Consider the following 22,118-nt stretch of genomic DNA (forward strand, 5'->3'; position numbering starts at 1 on the left):
ATGCTCATATGACTTCTGCCATTCTGCACACATTTGTGTGCAACATCTCATTGGCAGAGGTGACTTGGGTGGGAGTGGGATCGCATTCTCCTGATCCCCTGGATCAGGAGTGCCCATTTGTCTCCTCCTGTGGTCTGGTTGGGTCTCTGTAGAGCAGCATCCATGCACGCTGGAAGGTGTGTCAGCGTTAGGAGCTGCGCAACAAGCCATACACACTGAGCCGCAGCAGCAGGTTGCTCTTTCCCTTTGAAAGAGACCAGGCATGTGATGTGGATCTTGGCAGGGTCAGAACTCAGTCAAAATTCTCTGAAAACCAAAAAGAGTTAGAAAGCTTCCCTAAGAGGATTTTAGGCACAGGGTGAAGACACCTTACATTTTAAGGAGCATTTCTGATCAATACACATACATCTGAGTAACTCTGTGAAAGAGAACATTTATATTCTCAGCACCCATGGGGCTAAGGGTGGGAACAATGCTGACTGGCAAACAGAGAGCTTTCCTACTTCCTTTTTTATTTTTCTATAAAATCCCTGCTGAGCCACAGTTCCCAATCCTGGCTTCACAGTCCATGGGGATAGACGCCGCTCTAGGACCTGAGCTGCCTCTTACCATCGTTGGGAGAACATCTCACTGCCAATCTCATGTTGCTGTGGCCACTGCTTCTGCTCCTCAGTGAGTAAGATGCTGGAGCAGGACTCGGGTGGAGCCGGGGCAGAACCACCTGTGCCCAGGCATCCCAGAACCTGCTCTTGAGCACACATCTCTCTAATGGGATGAGTAAGGAGGCACCCCAGCTTCTAACTCAGGACCAGTAGGCATCCTGCGAATCAGGATTGAGCAGAGCAGGTTCCCAGGAAAACAAAGGACTATGCATCTCTTTTGCAAATACTAATGCCCTTCTCTCTTTTGAAAACACCCATTTCTGCTTCTATCTCTGGGAAAATCAGAACACTTCTTAAAAGGATATCAGAGGAATGTTCTCTTAGGGCAAAGTATATTTCCAGCCTGCTGAAATCCTACTCTTCCCAGCCCCACTCTCACACCAAGCAACCTTGTCAGGGGGACTCATGTCTTACTCTCCTTGCCTTACACTTTGGAGTGGCTTCAAGTCCTGCCAACTGTAGATGAGACCACAGCTTCTGCTGATAAATCTGACCCTTGCACACGGATGTAAACACAGGGCTAGATGAGGAATAGGGAAGGAGGGAGAAACAGCATCCATGAGATGCGAGTGGCCACCTCGGATTCTTCCTGGCTTCCGTGTGGCCAGCAGGCAGGCAACCTGTCTTAAACAAGAGTCAGTCTTAAAAAGAAGGTGTGAGAGGAGCACATATAGCATGAGACGTCTTGAGAATTTGGCAACCTAGTAATCAGCTCTGGTGGTGGGGGGGGAGGCTATGTTTATGAACCTTTTTGGGGTCTTGAGCACTTGATTCTATGGGAGGTTGTGAATGAGGGAAGGAAGCAAGCAGAGCAAGAGGGAGAAAGGATAAGCGGAATGAGAGGAGGAGGATGGAAGGGACGAGAAGTGGGGGTAGAGGGAAGAAGGCATGGAGGAAAGGGGGCAGAAAGACTGGCTGGGGAGGAGGCTGGAGGTCACAACGTCCCTAGAAAGTCCGCAGCCCATGGGCCAGTGGTAATCTCTGCCTCTCCTCTTGCAGCTGCTGCGGGTGTGCAGTCTGGTGAGTTATCCTCTTTGTTCTCCTCCGACTCTGGGAGGCTCCCTCTGCCGGCGAGGCAGGTGCTACCTGTCTCACCTCCCAGCTGGGGCTGCAAGGACCAGGGCCAGCACTGGGGTGGGGGTGAGTGGGAGGCTTGTCCCCACTGGGCAGTTCGGTCTCTGCACCACTACCTGCCTGCCTGATAAGCTAAAGGTGTGACCCGACCCTGTCAGGGCAGTGAAATCTCTTCTTGCTGCTGAGCCCTGGGACCAGAGAGAAGTTACCCAAGAAGGGAGAGCAAACCTTACACAGTTACTATTGGGTAAACATTCTCCTGGTTCTGGACCCCCAACTGCACCAGAGGCTGTGACAGAAAACACCTTTACCACGGAGGCAACCAGAGGCAAGGGAGAAGCTGTACCTAAAACAGGACCATCTCCTGAACATTTCCTTTGATGGCAAAGAATCACACCTAACTTGTTTCATATTATAGGACAGGAAAGTTACATTTTCTCCTTTAATTTCTCCTTCAAGGAAGTATTCACTCTCCTACAGGAAAGGGAGTAGAGGGCATCCTTACATATCTGATACTTTGATATCTGATGATACAAACTGTATTACAACTGCCCTGACTTGAAGCAAGAATGTTCTCTGGACTATCCTAGGATCCAGTGAGATGTGTGTGTGTGTGTGTGTGTGTGTGTGTGTGTGTGTGTGTGTGTGTGTGAAGGTTGTGCCTTGTTTTGGGGAATGGGTCTGTAAGTCCAACATCGAAGTTAAAGCCTCTCCCCCAAGTATCTCCCAGCCAGATCCTGGTTCCAGACTCAGTTATCTCTTACCTATCTCTAGCCCTGCCATTACCCTGAACCCAGTCACACGAGTCTTCTTTCTAATTCTTTAATCAAATTAACTTCATCTTTATCATTTTCCCTGAAAACCTTGCCCAATCTCCATGTGGAGGAAGAAAACTTTTGGCCTCCAGGAAGGCTCAAGACGTGTCTCTCTCTTGGTGCTTCTGACCCACTGCCTTGCCCGCCTCCTGGTCCCCCAGTGAGACTTCTGAAGTTGCCGAGCAGTCCAGGGGAACCAGTGGTCTCTGAACTTATTAAGAACAAAAATTCTAAGCATGCACGTGCAACATGTTCCATAAATAGAGATCCCTAGAGGGAAATAATGTGTGCATTGCAAAATACATGAAAAATTGAAAAGGTGAAAATTGAAAAGATGAGAAAATGCTTTATATGATATCAAGTCCCACCTCTTTATGGATTCCACTTTGGAGATTCGACCAAGAGCCCATGCGAGGGTGGTCGGCCTTCTGAGGCAGTACCCTGAGAGCTAGCATACCCTCCCTCTATCGTAAACTCACAGCTACAGAGCAGAGCCTTCGTATGAAACAAACACTCCTGGCCTTACCTCTTTCTACATCCTCTTCCTCTGTCCAACTCTGCCTCTCTTTACACTGAATGATCCAAAGTCAGGCCTGGGATTAGGTTTTTTTATTGGAACATCTCTGCAATTCAGCCCAATGCACTATGATTCTAAACTGAAATTTGAACCTGAATTTCTAGCTAAGTTTTCAGCTGAAGAAATTTCCCCCCAAAGCCCCAGGCTGCAGGGCTGGGTCATAGTGTATGGGGCTGGCTCTCCTTCCTCTGCACAAACTTGGAACTTCCAGCCTCAGCAGCCTGTTGGTTTCATTCCCCTGCTGGGGTAGATCCAAACACCATGCTGCCCTCAGCTCTGGGGACCAGTCTCCTCCAAGGGGAGGAGCCCACTCCTACTCAAAGAGGCCATCCAGCAAAGGATTCTCAGAAGCCTCTGTAAAAGGTACTGATCCTCCAGCCCCAAGGTTACTGTCCCAGCAGATGGATTGTTTCAGTAGGGAGAAGACAATAAAGAAAGTGTTTGAATTGTACCACTAGGCTGAGCCTCCAAGGAGTGAGAGATGCAGAGAAAGTTGATCCTGGCTGCCACAGGAACATGTCACCTTGAATCCGTACAGAGATACAAGTGTCATTCAAAAATCTGTATTTGATCTGGAAATGGGATTGAAACCTTTAAAACAGACATAACAGGATATACGGATGATGTCACTAAGGGTTCCCAAGGGATCTGTCCTGTGCAGCTGTGTGTGTGTGTGTCTGTGTGTGCACAAGTGCACACATCATCCCCCCTGCCCCGTGTGAGTGGGAGTCAGGGTGCCGGGACCGGGCAGGGTGTCCTGCTCGCACTGCGGGTGTTTGACATCTTTTGCAGACTGGCTGAGCATTGACATGCCCAGCTACGCCTATGAAGGAGACGAGGTGGTTGTGAAATGCTCTGGGGAAAGGAATAACAGAATAAGTACACTGACGTACTACAAGGATGGATCCCTGTTAGCCACTTACCACAATCTCTCGAGCTATACTATTTCCAACGCAAGACCCAGCGACAGCGGCTCTTATTCCTGTGAGGCCAACAGGAAATTCTTCTTTGTATATAAGACAGAAAAAACAAGATCTGTATGGCTTACTGTCCAGGGTGAGACCTCAGTGTTCAAGGGCCTGTGAGTTGGCGGGGGGGGGGGGGGGGGGGTGCGGGGGGCGGGCACCAGGGTGCACGGTAGGGAATACCAGCCCAGGAGGGAGAAAGGAAAGGGTGGCTGTGTGTCCTTGGGTCTGGGTCTGTGAGTCCTGCTCACCGGACACCTCTTGGACGGCTCTCCACACTCCCCAACGGCTGACCTGTTTCATCTCTTCCTCCAGACCTGTTTCCACCCCCCACACTGACAATCCGGCCCATTGAGGGGAGCTCAGTGACCGTGTCCTGTGACACCCGGCTTCCCTGGAACAGGTCAGACACGCAGCTTCACTACTCCTTCTTCAGGGATGACCACACCCTGATATCAAACGGGAGCTCATCAGAGTTTCAGATCCCGGCCATAGGGAAGGGGGACTCGGGATACTACTGGTGTGAGGTGGCTACAACGTCCCACAGCGTCTCGAAGCAAGGTCAGCGGTCCCACGTGCTCGTGCAGAGTGAGTCCCAGGGGCAGCGCTGCAGGCTGGGTCGGGCAGAGAAAAGCAGGGTGCCCCTGGGGAGACCTGGGTCTCTTCTTTCCTGCTGTGTTTCCCCTGTCCCTGCGGGCATGGCAGGTATGTGGCCATAGGGATCCCCGCTCCCCAGGCTCTGCTCTGTCAGTAGCGACAGGAGAAGCACCATTTCCCTAGAGCTCTACTCTCCCAGTCAGCAAAGTGATCATTATAAGCTCTCCCTGGAGCACCTTCTGCAGGACACTGAGTATGCTCAGCACACACAAGATAAATAACCATCATCTCCATCCTCAAGGGGCTGTCACCAGCCAGGAGGCACCCTAAAGCCAGAGAGAGCCATGGAGGAACAGGGAACAGTGGTCACAGTAACAGGAGTGGCAGAAAGAGCCCCCAGCACTGATACAACACTTCTTGAATGCCGGGCCTGAGGCCTGGCGACTGTGCTCAGTCCCAGAAGAACAACTCTGGCACCCAGAGATCCCCGTTTCACACACGAGGAAATGGAAAGCACAGAATAGCCAAGCAACCTGCCCAGGGTAACCCAGCATGTAAGCAGCACAGCTGAAATGGGAACCCAGACACACTGGTGCCAGCATCTGCCCTTGTAGCCACCTGATACACCCTGCTCAGCCATGTGGGTGATGAACAATGTGGACAATGGCTGCCAGTTGCTGGACACCTCCTCCAGTGTGACATCCAGTGCGACACCTCCAGTGTGACATCCAGTGCAACTCTTCCAGTGTGGCCCCCAATGCAACAGCTCCAGTGTGACAGCTCCAGTGTGACCCCTAGTGTGACCTCCAGTTTGACACCTCCTGTGCCACAGCTGCTATGGATGGATTCCACCTTCATCATCATGCGAGCTCTGTCAAGCTAGTACGAGTCTCTGCGCTCTATGAGGAAACTCAGAGTCAGAGAGATTAACAGATGCACCAAGATCATGTGATGAATAAGAGGCAGACCCAGCCTGTGCTCCTCCTGCCATCCAGCTGTCCTACCATCCTGCTGTCCTGCCTCCCTGGCATGTTGGAAATGAGGAGGCAGCAAGGTCACTGAGGGCTGGTCATTATTGAGGGCTGATGAGTGTGAAGGAAAAGCAAGGCTGCAGTTTGGGGCGTAGGGTGTGGGGTGGGCCTGCCAGGGACCTCAGCATGCTCCCTCCCCACCAAACACTCAGGTTCCAGCAACTGCACATGCTGGGAAGCACAGCAGGACACCACCTCCACCACAGACCCTCACCTGCCCTCTCGTGTCCATGCAGGGGTCCCAGTATCCGGAGTGTTCCTGGAGACCCAGCCCCAGGGGGGCCAGGCACTTGCAGGGGAGCCTCTGGTCCTCGTGTGTTCCGTGGCTGAAGGGACAGGGGACATCGCATTCTCCTGGCACAGAGAGGACACGGGGGAGCATCTGGGGAGGAAGCAGCAGCGTTCCCAGAGAGCAGAGCTGGAGATCCCTGCTGTCGGGGAGAGCCACATGGGGCGCTACTACTGCACGGCCGACAACGGCCACGGCCTCGCCCGCAGTGGAGCCCTGAACGTCACAGTCAGAGGTGAGCAACACTCCTAATTAGCCCGTGATCCCAACAGTCTCCTTCTGTGGCCGTGAGGGTGTGCCGGGGATAGCGAGGGGCAGGGCTGTGAAGAGGTTAAGACGCCGTCTGAACACGGTGGGATATCTCTGATAGTGGTGGTGACAGGGGCAGGTGAGCCAGGGGAGGGGGCAAGGAGACACGAGGCATGCAGGGACAGAGAACTCATGGGCTGGAGGAGCCCTGCGAGGACCCCAGGATGAGGACAGAGTGGGCTGTAAGTCCGTCCAGCAGGAAAGACGCTCTCTGACGGGGCCCCCTGTCTCCCTCAGCCCCAGCATCCCGCCCCGTCCTCACCCTCAGGGTGCCCGGGACTCGGGCCGTGGTGGGGGACGTGATGGAGCTTCACTGTGAGGCCCACAGAGGCTCTCCCCCGATCCTGTACCGGTTTTATTACGACGATGTGTTCCTGGGGAGCCGCTCGGCCACCTCTGGAGGAGGAGCGTCCTTCAAACTCTTTCTGACCGCAGAACATTCCGGAAACTACTCATGTGAGGCTGACAACGGCCTGGGGGCCCAGCTCAGCGAGGCGATAACACTCAGCGTCACAGGTAGGACACGGCTGTATCGCCCTCTAGACGACCAGGTGCGGTCCCCCGTGCATCCTTTCCGCTGGGCCTCAGCACCTCATCCCCGCCCACCATCGCCTGCCCCCTGGCGCCTCGGAAGCCGGGAGCCGGGATGCACCCTGTTTGCAGGGCTCTGTGCTGGGACCCGGCCGCCTGGCAGTGGGGTCCGCGGGGTGCGCAGGGGACCAGGGGAGCACTGCAAGCCCAAGGCTCACGGTAGGCAGGAGCTTTCACTAGCCTCATCAATGCTCAGGAAACAGTGGGAAAACCACCAACAGATTCAGGAATCCGAACTTTAATCTGGATTGTCTCACTCCAGCTCTTATTCTACTGACAAGAAAATGAGACTTAGATTCAGTACCTTTGCCAGGTCACCCTGCCGCTGGGCGCAAAGGTAGAGCTGGAAGCAAGGGTCAGGAAACTGCGCCACCAGCCAGCATCACAGTGATCCCTCATTTCCCCTCTAACATGTCACTGTGGGGGTGGTCCTCCCCTGCGACAGCCATCGGGTTCCTGCTGAGCCCTCCTTAGTCACCACGTCCTCGAGGCCAGTAGCTACATACGAATTGCTGACATCTTGGTTCAATTTTTCGCATCCTTATGTACAAATGAGTTTTCTGTTTTGAACCATCCTCCTCTGGTTTTGGTGTCAGGGAGAGGTCAGCCTCTTAGGCATGATTTCAGCAGCGCTGTGTAGTTGCCCTGCCCTGCAGCAGGTTTAAAACGGTGCTGGATTCTCCAGCCGCCTGAAAAGTCTCTGGAATCAGCCTGAAGGACTTGCCGAGTTGTGAGACCTTGACCCCCATCATCAGATCTGCTTTTTTTCATTCTTCTTTCTAATTTTTCTATCTTTTATTAAAATAGTTTGGATATCTTTATCCAAAGAGTTGGGCATTTTATGCAGATTTTCATATTATCACATCGTGTTAACCAGTCCCTCTCATCCAATTTTATATTCGTGATAAAGCTCTCTGCCTAATTCCAACCCATTTGTATGGCTTCTTTCTGAAGCAGACCGGCCCAGGATGATCTCTTTTGTGGATCTTTTTTGAGAGCCAGTCACAGTTTTAAAACTCAAATCTATTTGGGTTTTGGTTTTCTAGTTCATTTACTTCTCCTTCACCTTCAGTATATCTTTCCTCCTCTTTGCTTTAGGCTTATTCTATGTTGCTCCTTCTTCAACTTCTCAAATAAATGCTTATTTACTCTTTATCTTTATTTGCAGGTAGTAAATGCATCCAAAGCACATGTTTCGGGACTCCTGGGTGGCTCAGTGGTTGAGTATCTGCCTTCAGCTCAGGTTGTGATCCTGGGGTCCTGGGATCGAGTCCCACATCGGGCTCCCCACAGGGAGCCTGCTTCTCCCTCTGCCTATGTCTCTGACTTTCTCTCTCTGTGTGTCTCTCATGAATAAATAAATAAAATCTTTTAAAAAAAAATAAGGCAGATGTTTCTTCTAAGTACTGTTTTCATCCTCCCTTAGAAGTTTCGATGGCTAACATTTTCATTTGTTTAATTTCTAAAGTATGTAGGATATGGGTTTTCATTTCTTTTATAATTGGAGACTTATAATTTCTTACAAATAGTTTTCATATTTATCCTTTCATTTGTTAATTTCTTCCAGATTTCTTCATCGTCCTTGTGGTTAAACTTGATTGAAGAATATAGCCTACATGTCTTTTACTTTTGGGAACTTACTAAGAATGTTTTTATGGCCTAACACATAGTTGGTATCTTTGTAAATGCTGTACATGGAATTCGAGTTTATTTTTATTTATTTATTTATTTATTTATTTATTTATTTATTTATTTACTTATTTATTATTTGAGAGAGAGGGGGAGTGAGTCTGAGCAGGGGAAAGGGCAGAGGGAAAGGGACAGCAGACTTCCCGCTGAACACAGAGCCCGACATGGAGCTCCATCCCATGATCCTGAGACCACGACCTGAGCCAAAACCAAGAGTCAGATGCTCAACCGACTGAGCCACTCAGACACCCCTCTATACGGAATTTGAAAAGAATGTGAATTTTCTTTCTGGGATGTTCAAAGCTCAGTGTTTATTTTTCTATTAGATGAAGCTAGTTTCTTATCTATTCAGTCTCCACAGCGTCTTACACATGCTTGATCCTTTCAATCTATGAGTTTCTGAGAATCACATTTACATTTTACCTATAATTCTTCTAGGTTTTCTGTTTCTGCAGGGACTCTGCCATGAATTTGGTATTTGACTATGTCAGAAGGGGCACTTTGATTGCAAATGACAGAAATTCTGTACAAATTGTCTGGGGCCAGAGAAAAACAAGTGCAGGTGATGTGAGAGGACTGGACTTGTCTTAGTGCGCAGCTGGCTCTTATGATCCTGTCTTTGCCTTCCGGCTCTCTGCTGGGTCTCTCCATCATTTTTGTTCTCAGAAGGGAGGCTGGTCGCTGACAGCTCTGCCCTCCAATCCTCCTCTGCTGGAGACCCTCCAGAAAATGCCTCCTTACAAATCACTCCGGTTTAGAAAAGCAAACAAATGGGCAGAGCACAGACTAACCCTGTGGCATGCTCGTCCCCCTGCAGAGGGAGCGGGCTTGGGATCGGTGAGGCCAGCAACAGGGTGTAGAGGGGCTCTTAGAAGAAACCAGGCAGCTCAGCCCACTGGAGTACTGGAGCCCTCAGCCTCCATCTCTAGAGAAGACCTCATTCTAGCCTTCTTCTGTTTTTCTAAGATCTTTCTGAGCTCCTGAAAACCAAGACATAAATTCCTATGTCCCTACTTCCTTTGGCTTCAGAACGCAGGGCTGCTTTTCCCAGGGGTCTTTAGGTGGGGCTGCCCTTAGGAGATGGATTCCCTCTGTCAGCAGGCCTCTACCCCACCCCAGCACTGAGAGCTGCCGGAAGACCACAGTTCTAAGTGTGCCCTGACCCCTCCTGTTTGCAGAGCCCCCTCCCAAAATCCGCTTGATAAATGGTCCCCACCGCTGTGAAGGGCTGGTGCAGGTGGAACGGGAAGGTCACTGGGGCACTGTGTGTGATGACGGCTGGGACACGAAGGACGTGGCTGTGGTGTGCCGGGAGCTGGGCTGTGGAGCGGCCAAGCACACGCCCCCGGGCAAGCTGTACCCGCCGCTGCCAGAGGAGGACCAGCCCATATTTATTCAAGTGGCCCTGTGCAACGGGACCGAGAACACGCTGGCTGAATGTGAGCAGGTTGAGATGTTTGACTGTGAGCACAGCGAGGATGCAGGAGCAGTGTGTGAAGGTGCGTAAGGCAGAGCGTGGGGTGGGAACTGGCCCTCCAGCTCTGAGAACCTGGTCTCCGCTGCCACCAGCAGGCCTCCTTACTGTTCACCACGCCTGCCCCTTCCTCAGAGCCGCTCACCTGTTGGACACACGGGGGTGGTCAGGACACAGCTTATGTGAGGTTAGCCCAGGGTCGCACAGGGCTCTCCTGTGTGCTCCGTTATCACCCCATATCTCCCATCTCAAAAGACAAAGCTTTTGTGTCAAAACACTGATGTTTTCATAGCTGTGAACTGGAGCATAATAGTAAAGAAGTGATTACAAGGCCCCAGAATTACAGAATTTGGGCGATTTTACTCCAGGCCACGCTGCTTATATTGCTTTGCCATCCCATCAGCTCTTCTGAGGCCTCTCCCTGAAACAACTCACTGGTCAGAATCATTCCCAGAATCAGAGGCAGGCTGGGCTGGCTGGGGAAGACCCAGGATTCCCGTGGGACCCTGGCCAGGTTGGGGGTGGGGGGGTGAGAGGAAAGTCGGAAAGACTCTGGGCCCAAGGACACCAGCCCACAAAGCATCATGGAGAGGGTTCCCTGACAGTGGGGCGTGACAGGGTGGAGGCCAGCGGGACCTCACGCCCAGCCCCAGCCCACGGCTCTGCTGGAGCACCCCAGCCCCTCGGGCCAGGAGTAGGGGAGCAGCCTTGGGGAGTCCTGTGGACAGACGAAGGTCTTCAGAACCACTGGACCAGTGCCGGGTGTCAGGAGCACATAAAAGCCTGCGGCTTGTTCAGGGACACGACATCAGAGTAGGGCACCAGGAGGGATCTGGGATTTGGGGTCAGCTGTGCGGGGCTTCAGGCCTGTCTCCCCCACTCCCCAGCCATTCAAGTAGCAAACTTCTCTGACACTCACCATCTCTGTTGGAGAAGTGGGACAATACCTGGTCCCACACCCTCATGGAACTGGGGCAGATCAAACACTCATCACTCATAGAGACGTCTCGTGAAGAGCAAGGTCTGGGAGGAGGCCCCAACTGCATATTTGGGACAGTCTCCACTGGAGGGTGGGCCTGGGGCTGGGGCCGGCCCTCTTCCTTACTCTGGGCCTCACTTCTCAAGGGAAACCCCTGATTTCTCTGGACAAGCCCTTCCTGGACCGTCCCCCTCCTAACCACCTTCTTTCTTCTCTCTGCAGCATTCTTGCCCCATTTTACTTGAAGACCACAGGCCTCAGCTTCTCTCCCCTGGGGCCTTACATGCCAGGTGGGCCTGAACCCTTCACCTGTGGCTCCCACGGCCCCTCAGCAGGACTACACCAGTGCCTCAACCCACCTGTATTTGGGGCCACACCCAGCTCCCAAAGGAGCCAAATTTGGTGACACCCTGGCCCAGACCCTGCATGTTCCAGCCTCTTCTCAGGGACCTTTGGGAAGTTCCATTGCTGTCTCCTTGGAGAGCTGTGGCATCTCCTGAGGACAGGACAAACCAGGAATGAATTGAGATGGACCCTGCATCTGCTAGAAATGTGGGCATGTAAAACAGACAAAATAAAAGAAAATGTGGGCATTTCAGTTCCATCCTCTTTTTTTTAAGATTTATTTATTCTAGAGAAAGAGAGCAAGTGGAGGGAGGGACAGAGGCAGAGGGGGAGAATCTCAAGCAGACTCTGTGCTGGCCGAGTAGCTGGATGTGGGGCTGGATCCCACAACCCTGAGATCATGACCTGAGCCGGAATCAGGAGTCAGACACTCGGCCAACTGAGCCACCCAGGCGCCCCTGCATTTCCATTCTAAGTGTCTTGGGAAGAAACTGCTTTTAAAATGTTTCTTTTTAAAACACTTTCTTAAGTTACACATATAAAACACATTAGACAAACAAGAAAGGAAAAATCAGCCAAGATTCTAATATCCAGAAGTAACTGCTGTTATTATGCTGATTCTTCTAAAGCGTTTTTTATGAATGTATGAGTATATTTAAATGATGGTGTAGTTGTGAGTTTATTGTACTGTAAACCACATGTTACTTTATTCTGCTTGTTAAATTTAACAACACAACATTAACAGACATTTTATATACGGGTGTGTGAGTGTGTGTGTACATAGGTTTTAAGCTAAAACTGTCTTCTCGAGGAGAATCCTGATTCAGAAATGTACTTTGCTGAATATCGACTGGGCTTGGGTCTGCGTGTGCAAAGTGAAGGAAGGGAAAAAGCCATATGCTTCAGGTGGGGACCAGAACAACAAGACTCTCAACTTCAGTCATGTCCAAGTCTCAAAAAACACTTGAGTGGGTGGTTCCTTTTAGAAATTAGTAACTAAGTTTTGAATCTGAGTGGATATGGGGAGAAGAAAATTGGAGATATATACATACATGTATATATATATATATTTGGAATATATTTTGATAGGTAATTTACTGAGCCCGTATTATGGGCTAGGTTCTACATGCTAGCTCCTTATATCATTAGTAAAGCTTCAGAAGATATTTTGGTATATTAACCATGATTGCATTAGGTTTGTGTTGAAATAATAAGTTATCTTTAGGAGGATCTGACATTTTTACAGTGCAATCTTTCGTCCCAAGGCCAAGCTATCTCACACCATTTATTCTATCTTTGTTTAGATCTGTGAGTAGAGTTGAAATTTTTTTTTAATCTTTTAAGTTCTACATATTTCTCGTCAGTTTTATTTTTAGAATTTTTTCAAGATTTCGTTTGTTTATTCATGAGAAACAGAGAGAGGCTGAGAATAGGCAGAGGGAGTAGCAGGTCCCTACAGGGAGTCGGATGCGGGACTCGATCCCAGGACCCCAGGACCACAACCCAAACCAAAGGCAGATGCTCAACCACTGAGCCACCCAGGTGTCCCTAGATTTTTTTAAACTAAAGCCATTGTATATAATTTTTTCCCATCATATTTCCTAAATGTTTTTTATTTTTTATAAATGATTTATTTATATATTTATTTATTTGAGAGACAGAGAGAGAGAGAGCACCAGCAGTGGGAGGGGCAGAGAGAGAGAGAGAGAGAGAGAATTTCAAGCAGACCCCTCGTTGAGTGCAGAGCCTGATGTGGGGCTCGGGGCCACCACCCTGAGATCGTGAACTGAGCTGAAACCAAAAGTTGGACACTTAATGGACTGCACCACCCAGGGCCCCCTAGATGTTTATATTAGTACATAGGTGCATTGCTGGGTTTTTTACCAGCTGATTGTGGACCAGTCTTGCACAGAGTTCTCCTGCCTTTGCTAATGTCATTTACTCTCCTCAGGTCTCTGGGCATATAGTCCTATCTGCAGAGGAGACAGTCCTGCTTCCTTCTGCTGGTATATAACACAGCACATGCTTCCTTCTCTCCCCAGAAGCATTAGCCAGCCTTTCCAGAACAATGTTAAGTACCCATGAGGGTAATAGGCATCCTTGCTTTCTACCAAATGTAACTGCTATGTTGTGTGAGTTTCACCATTAGCTGTGATACTGGCTTTTAATTTAAAATATATGCAGTTATAGCATCAAGAAATTACCTTCTATCCAAAATTAATAAGAATTTTACTTACTGTTTAATCAGAAGGAGATGTTGAATTTTTAAAATATTTCTCCATTACCCTTTAACTTAATATGGCAAATTACTTTAATAGATGCTCTAATAAGGAATGCATCTCTCAACTCTCCCTGCCTGTGATGTTTGGGTTCCAAGAAGAATCTCTCCACCAGTGGTTTTCCTTTAACTATTCTGCAACTATTCAGAAGACAGTTGAACGATTTTACCCTTAAAAGAAGTCTGATGCAGAACCCTCAATGTAACCACAACAGTGAAGAATAATTCCCCGCTGAATGTGACAGCATCTTACAGGGGATTTTTGCATCGATATTTATAATAAGGGTTTATAGCTTTTTATTCTTTCTGTTGAAAACTTTAATATCAACATTGTGTCAGTTTCTTATCTTATGCAGTATTTTGATTAGCATTATTCTCTGCTCAGCAGCATCAGTTTTATTTTCTTCTTTGAACTCAAAGCTGATTTAAAGCAGAGGTTTAAAAAAAAAATACCCCATGGAAGGAGTTTTCCCCTCATTCTGTGATTTTTAAAATAATTTAAATTACATGTATAATTTTTAAAGGTTTCCTTTGGGACTTCAGACATGATTAGTTTTTGTGCATAATCGACAAGTACTTAACAGAAAGTGAGTTCTCTGTCCCCCAGGATGGAGAGCCCAGCATAGGGACATCGTCCTCATCCTACTGTTTGGATCGCACACATCCTTACCTTTACCTGTCTGATCCCAGGTGGATCCATAGGCTCCTCACTGTACTGAAGTCTGTTTCTACTTCCTGTGGTCCACAGGTCGGCGTGTCGTCGTCGAGGTCTTTAACTCCAGAGGTTTGTGAGCTCAGAGCCTCCCATGGAAGGCTTTTCCACTGCCCATCAGACTCCTGCCTCGATGACTCTCTGAGGTTCTTCCACAGGGGACCTTTCCAGCCACTTCCTTTGCGAGCAATGCACAGAATGCAGGACTGAGCTTTGGTTTTGCACCAAATACAAAATCCTCTGTTTTATGACACGTTTGTTCTACATTGTATTTTCTCTTCCTAATGCTTCTTTCCTTTTTTGTGTGTTTTGTTTTCCTTCCTCTTCATTTTGTAGCTCAGATGCAGAGTTCATCCTGCATGGCTCACTCCTAATGTCAGCCACACCAACTTTCTCCAGTTTTCTTTATTTATAGTCTGTGTCTTTGGTTTCTACCCCCCTTCCCTAGCCTCCAGCCATTATAATGTGCTTGAGAGTTCCTTTCATTTAAATGTATTATTTTCTGTGAACCTAAATTTTTCATTTACATAACGTATGGCACTATTTTTCACTTGGTGTTCTTTTTGATCCATCCATGTTGCTGTGTGTACATCTAGTCCACCGCTCCTAACTTGTGCACATTGTTCTACCACCCTCTCCTTATCCGATCCCGCAGCGATGGACACCTACATTACCCCCAACTTGTCTCTACTTCAGACTCTCACAAACTCCAACAAACCCCTCTTTCCTGTCCCACCCTGGACCATGTGAGAATTTCTCTGGATACATACCCAGAAGTGGACCTCAGGTAATGAGTAAGGGTAGGTGGTCCTCCAAATTGCTCCTGCTCCCAACAGTACATGAACGTTCCCTAGCCCGACATCTGAGGCAACACGTGGCATTGTTTAGTGTTATAATTTTGCCAGCCCAATGGACATAAAGAGAGATCTCATGGTGTTTTTGTTTCCATTTTTCTAATTATCAGTAAGTAAGGATTTGGGGGACTTCCCCTCCCGTGAAACAATGGTTTTCACATTTCCTTAATACTATTTTTGTCTTTTTCTAGTTGAGATCCATGAGCTAATGCTTTCTTTAAATAAGTTTTTTGCTTATTCTTGACTTTGCAAATGTTACCTCCATTCTGTTGCCTGTCAGCTTTGGCCATCAGTCTTCTTTGAGCAGGATTTTTTGTTTTCATACAAATTCATTAATTCTTCATCTTTTAATTTGTGTTTGTGTAAGAAGTCCTTCCCAACCATAAAGTCATAATGAAAACCTCCTAGATTATCTTCTCCTGATTTTATAGTTTGACTTTTTATGGACTAGGTTTTGTAGAGCCCACTCTTACATTTGATATTAGGTATAGATCCATTTCTTTTTCTCCAGAGAGTAAGCCAGTTTTCCCAACATAATGTACTAAAGAAGCTATGCATTGCCATTATTCAGTCTTCTTACATACATGGGGCCTTTCTGTTCCATTGCTTTGCTTAATTTTGCACATACATTATGCTGCTTTTGTTACTCTGGCCTTCTAATATGTTAATGTCTGATAACATAAGACCCTTCATTGTTATTCTTATCAAAGTTATTTTTTTTTGTCAAAAATGTTTACTAAAGTCTTTTACAGATTTTTATTATTCTATAAAAATTTTAGAGTAAGGATGTTGAATTGCTCAAACTGTCCAAATGGGATTTTTATTGGGATTTTCCTGAATTTATAGATTAATTGGAGAGAGGCAGGGGTGGTGAGCCTTCCCACATCCCCATTCATCTGCGTTGTCTGGCCTGTTTGGTAAATAGAGCAAGTCAGCTTACCCTTGGTACCTGCCATGGTAGCTTTAGACCTGGCAAATGATTCTTGCCTTTACTCCTCTTGGGGGAGACCACCCAAAGCATCTGCAGTGGTTGATCATTTTCCTACCAACTCTTCAGCCCTCCTCTCTCATCTAATTACAAGAAACATGGTCACCTTCTCTGGTCCACAGGGCATCATACTGGTCCACAGAGGACCATCAGCAGGTCACAGAGGCCACAACGGAGTGGTCCCTGAACACCCCATGGGAAAGAACTGGGACCCACAGTTCACACACCTGTAGCATTACAGGAGAGAGACAGGATAAACCAGAGCAGAGAGGAGACGATGTCATGGAGACACATTTGGGCTTGAGATAAGTGTGGAAACATGAGAAGAAAGAGGGATTTAGGACCCTTGGGAGTATCTTTCACATGAGGGTTAATATCCTCCAGTATCATTCTCCTCCCCACCACCCCCCAAGATCTACCCAGGGGGCCCCCAGGTGCATGCCCAGTGATGTCACCATAGTTGCCCACCCTCACCATCCTGGGGAAATCGGAGCTCCTGGAATGAGTTCTGGAATCTGGAGGTCATGTGTTCCTAAGCAAGGAGGTAAGGTTCTGCCCCTTCCACAGAAATATGCTCAAAACTGACTCTCATTTTGTGTAGTGGATGCTGTGATGCCCCTCAGCTCCTGTGTCAGAGTCCAGGATTTATTTCCCCCATTGCTGAGATATCTACCAGCTGAGCGCTCAGTCATCAGCCCTCTAGAGAGAGTGCCTTGGCCATGTCATTCAGGATCACTATCCTTTCCCACAACAGGGCATCCAATAGCTGGTGAACATGAGGCATAAGAGCAAGGGTCCTTTACACAACTCGGAACCACTCTGAGAGACTGTCTCAACCTCCAGTTGTCTCTGGGGCTGGCCGAGGCCTTTGCAGAGATGCTTCCAAGCCCAGCTTCTGCTTCTCCCACTGCACAAGTTTGCTCCCTTCCTATGCTTCTGCTTCTCCCACTGCACAAGTTTGCTCCCTTCCTATGATAATTCCTTTTTAAAAATATTTATTTATTTATTTATTTATTTATTTATTTATTTATTTATTTGACAGAAATAGAGAGTGAGTATTCTCACTCCCTCACAAAAGGAGAGGGGGACAAGCAGACTCCCTGCTGGGCAGGGAGCCCCATGCAGGGCTCTATCCCAGGACCTGGAAATCACGACCTGAGCCAAAGGCAGACATTTAGACAACTGAGAGACCCAGACACCCCTCTCTGACAATTCTTGATACTGAGAGCACTCCCTAATAAAATTCCTCATGATAATTTCCATGTGAGGGTCTGCTGCTCTGGAGACAAAACCTGTGACATCATGTACTCACCTGTGATCCCCACATCTAGAGTGATCACTGTGTCCCCCCACCACTCCTTCCCCAGAGCAGGAGAGGCTTGTCCCTTTAGTGGCTGTGTTCTGAGGGGATGACACATGTTCCTGGTGCAGAGCAGTAGAGAGAAATTCTGAGAAGGAGCACCCCATATTTCTAGAGCATGAACCATTGATCCCTGTCGAGAGGGAGGATGATGCTGTACATCCCATCAGCATATGTTTAGCAGATGGGTAAATAACACCATGAGAAGTACACTTCCATTCATTCATCTCAACTAGCAATTCCCAAATCCAGGGCAGTGTTCCCAGGGGGTCATGAGAATATTTCACTGAGGACCCAGAGAGTGATCCTACAGATCTCAATTAGCTGCTTGATGTGGTGAGCTTGTTACAAGCTAGCTCCGTGGTGCTACTGCTGTTATGTATGGTGACAGGAAGGAGGGTATTGAAGACACCAGGAAGAGTGCCATGTGAAATCTATGGACATCCAGAACTCAGGACCATTATATTGGAGAATACTGTCCAAAGTTCCTCCTAAGAGGCCTAGGGGTGATCCTTCTGGGTGCAAAGTCATGACTGTGGGATGTTGCATATTAAGAGCTGACTGCTAGAGCACTTGGGTGGCTCAATTTGTTAAGGGTCTGCCTTCAGCTCAAGTCATGATCCCAGGGTCCTGGGACTGAGCCCCTGCATTGGGTTCCCTACTCGGCAAGGAGTCTGCTTCTCCCTCTCTCTCCCTCTCTTGTTCTCTCTCAAATAAAATCTTAAAAAAGAAAAAGAGCTGACTGCTGACCTACTCTAAGCGTCTTGGGTAGGTGGAGAAATAGACTATATATTTGTGGAAGAAACAGGGGCCTCCTCTGATGGCTCCTTTGTCTCTGTCATGCCCAGGGTCTCATCTGTCATAGCCCTCAATGCTCCTGGGGTCCAAAATGACATGGGTCCATGGTAGAACTTCACTACAAGACCTAAAGGGGCTCTTCCACAAGCCTGTATAATGAGCATGTCACTCTGGGAAACGTTGAAGCATTTCTTGGAGGAGCATCCTTCAATCTCTCTCTGACCACAGAACATTCTGCGAACTACTCCTGTGAGGTTGACAGTGGCCCCAGGACCCAGTGCAGTGAGGCAGTTACTGGAAAATCAAGAGGACCTGACCTCTGGTTGACCCATGGGGGTGGGCGTAGGGAGGTGATGGCTTTTCTGTGACCACGTAGGGAAAATGAGCACCATCGCCCCCAATCTGGCCCTCTGGTAGCATCTGTGTGGTACTCAGAGGGTCAAGATATTCACTCCCTTACAGACTGGATTACTCTGTCCTGCAGGGAGGCTTGGTCCAATGAGCAGCACTTTCTTGCAGATCTGTAGACAAGGTACAACAAATTCTTAGGGAGTTGGGGGTGGGACAGGACCTCTACAGTCCCTCTTTGAAGGCCCTGATGGAGCATATTCACTACAGCAATGAAAGCCAAGATTCTCCAGTCCACCCCAGTACCTGATGTGGGACCCTGATATCCATGCTGAGTCCAGTCCTGGAACAGGACACTTATGACATTGGGCAATCATTGTTGATCTGGAGAAGACTGACAAATCCCAGGAACGGATGCAGGCTGTGGGAAAGACCCAAGACAGAGTATGAACTCAAAATCCAGGAGGCTATTAAGTGTCTGGTAAAAAATAACCTGGAAGCAAATGTGGTTTGGCCTCATTTAGGTGAGAACCCGACTGAAACAGACAGACAACCTAACCCTGTGTTGATCAGCCTGTGGAAAGCCTTAAAACCTGAACAACTCAGACCCTCTGCCTCTAACTTCCCTGCATCTCCCAAGCAGGGCTACCATTAGAGTTAGAAGTGTCTGTGACTCTGGAAAGTATTGATTGGGCATTGTAGCAGAGACAACAGAAGGAGAGGGTTCCCTAGCACTTTTGCCCCAGCTCTAGAAGGGGCAGAAGCCAGATATGCCCCCATAGAGCAGCAGCTCCTACCACTGGGCACAGCATTCCTCTAGCTGGAGCCTCTCTCTAAGGGACAGCGTATCATGGTGAGAACTCTCCTGCCTGTCAAGTAGTGGGGTGAGAATATGTTCCAGCAACCCACCTCTGCTGTGGCTCAAACCCCCTTCGTGACTAAGTGACACTTCTGTTTGCAGCTGAGGTGCACCCTATGCACCAGTCCTCTGTCTCCAGAAATGCAGTGCTACTAAACCATGTGGAAATAGCAGATTCACCAGATGCCCCTGCCCTACTTCTGTGCTGAACCCTGCAGCCTGTAGTGAGGGAGTGGGGAAATTCTGGCTGATGCCTGGTACCCAGAGGATCTAGTTGGGACAATCCATCCACAAGGACTGTGGTCACTATTCAACCCAACACTGACACCATCTGGGTAAAAACAAGAACAAACCAGAGCAGCCAGTGGGCTGAGCTCAGAGTGGTCTGATCACTCCTGAGCCCTGAAAATTAGCCCTTTGCACAGATAGTTGGGCTCTTGTAAAGGGATGAGCCCCATGGCTTGGACAATGGGAATGCGAAGGGTGGTTCATCATGAGTGGACCCTTATGGGATCAGGATGTGTGGGAGACATTGGAGTTTGCCTGCAAGAGCCTGAGGTGGTCCTCACTGTCTTCCATGTCCCAGTTCATAAGTCACTGGCATCCCTGGCAATCAGGATGGTGATGCCCTAGCAACTGCCCCTTTGGTAGATACAGCAGATTGGATGCCAAGAAAAAGTGGTCAGCCACAATACCCAGGTGGGGTGACTCATTGCCAAAGATGCTGGCTGCCATTGAAACATGATGACCTAGTTAATGTGATTAAGAACATGTTCTGTGTGTTCTAAACAGCACCCAAGGCAACTGCCAAAGGAGTCTGGGGCCATCCACCAGAGTTCTCAACCTGTGAGGGATTAGCAAACTGATTATAACAGCCCCCTCCCTCAGAATGAGTATTCTAAATATGCCTTGGTACATGAGGACAGCACACCTGGCTTCACCCAAGCTTTCCCGTCTCCATGTCGCCATCATCCAGGCGACTAGAGAAGCTGAACACCATGTGTGGATACTCTTGTCAAATAGAAAATGGAGGGGGTCATTTCAAAAGTCATGATGTGCAAGACTGGGCAAACAAACTCAACTTTGAACAGAGGCTCCATCTTCTCATAATCCTCAAGCAGCAAGGTTAATGGAAAGGAAGGATGGAATTAATACAGTAGATTAAATTGCCAACAAGTAAAACCACCTTGGTTTTACCTGCAGTACCATCCAGGCTTTAATACACTTGAATGATCAACCAGTAGGAGGACTCATTGCCCCACATGCCAGACTGGGGATCCCTGACAAGGCACACAACACCATTAAAGTGTGGAAGTCACAGGAAACAACGGTTGCCCCCACTCTCACCATGGATCAACATGCCATGCTGCTGGAAACATCAAGTCCCATCACACTTGGGGAAGGAGTCATCTACTGGAATTTGCAATCAGACGTCCTGCTGGGATGGGAGAATTACTTTCCACTCCTGGTTGAGGGGGAACCACTCAATCCCGCTGGGATCCCACTGTCCTGCTACAAGCTGGACCTGTTGAAATGTACCATACCAAGAGTGGAACATGCACCACTGGAAGAGAGGAGTAGGAGGGGGTTCTGGCCTGGCATATCCCACCCCAGTCCTTCTCCTTATGCCCAACAGCCAACATGCGTGGTATGTACAACCAGGTTAAGTTCCTAAAACTGCCAGGCTCCCTCTCCTCAAAGCCAATGGTGGGTAGTGCTCTGTTTCCCACTGATTCGATCATGTCCCCCATCTTTGTTCCCTCCATTGGCCTAGAGAACATCATAGCACATATATAAGCCTTCTTAAATTCACCCAGCAACAAACCCTGTCCTCACTGAACACTGAAATGACTTATGAGAAAGCTGTCCTCCAGAATAGGATGGCCTTGGACAATATTACTGCCTCTCAGAGAGGCACCTGGGCCATTATTCAAACAGAACGCTGTGTTTATACCTGACGAGTACGCTAATGTTTCATCTTTATTGAATCACATGAGGATACAAATGAACATCTGAGTGATCCAACCCCTAGCCTAGAGGACTTGACATACCAGTGGTTCAGATCATGGGGCTCTTGGTGGAGAAAGTTGTCATTGATTTTGGTAATTGTTGTGTTAATCAGTGTTTTCTCTTGCATGTGCCTGTGCTGTTGCTGAGGTACCCCCTTCAACAGAGCCAGGGAGCCGCCAGAGGAACCACTTCCAGCCTAATGAAACCCCTCACTGATGGCTCTGGACCTCTTGCAGAAGGAAGGGTGGTTTGAGATTATAAGCACTGGTCATGAGGGGTACAGTTTTGGGACCGTCATCAAGCAGATGTGATGCTGGTTGACCTGTGAGCTGGACCCAGGCGATCGAGGTCCCTCATCCCCTTCTCCATCCTGGGAATGTGGGTTCTGCTTGCCTTCCCTGCTCCCAGAGGCCACCCCAAGGACACAGCATTGAGATAGTGATGTGGCATTGAGAGCATCTGCTGGTATATGTGACTGAACCCCGTTAAGATCTCTGTACAAACTCTAACAGTC

General features: G+C 48.6%; 1 protein-coding gene across 3 annotated transcripts; it reads left to right on the plus strand.

The window, feature by feature from the left end:
* Positions 1 to 461: 461 nt before the first annotated feature.
* LOC112923462 (Fc receptor-like protein 2) lies at positions 462 to 11,650 on the plus strand. 3 transcript variants are annotated; one of them, XM_026003285.2, is made up of 8 exons: positions 534 to 672; positions 1,662 to 1,682; positions 3,921 to 4,184; positions 4,409 to 4,681; positions 5,958 to 6,245; positions 6,557 to 6,835; positions 9,778 to 10,098; positions 11,275 to 11,650. In XM_026003285.2, exons 1-8 carry the CDS (start codon positions 642 to 644, stop codon positions 11,295 to 11,297), a joined length of 1,500 nt encoding a protein of 499 aa, XP_025859070.1. In that variant the 5' UTR covers positions 534 to 641; the 3' UTR covers positions 11,298 to 11,650. The 3 variants fall into 3 exon arrangements, with proteins under 3 accessions (XP_072588748.1, XP_025859070.1, XP_072588747.1); XM_072732646.1 differs by having other exon boundaries at positions 4,409 to 4,654; XM_072732647.1 differs by lacking the exons at positions 9,778 to 10,098; positions 11,275 to 11,650 and adding an exon at positions 8,079 to 8,292 and having other exon boundaries at positions 462 to 672.
* Positions 11,651 to 22,118: the final 10,468 nt, after the last annotated feature.

This window comes from Vulpes vulpes, chromosome 13 (assembly GCF_048418805.1).
Source record: "Vulpes vulpes isolate BD-2025 chromosome 13, VulVul3, whole genome shotgun sequence".
Taxonomy (NCBI): domain Eukaryota; kingdom Metazoa; phylum Chordata; class Mammalia; order Carnivora; family Canidae; genus Vulpes; species Vulpes vulpes.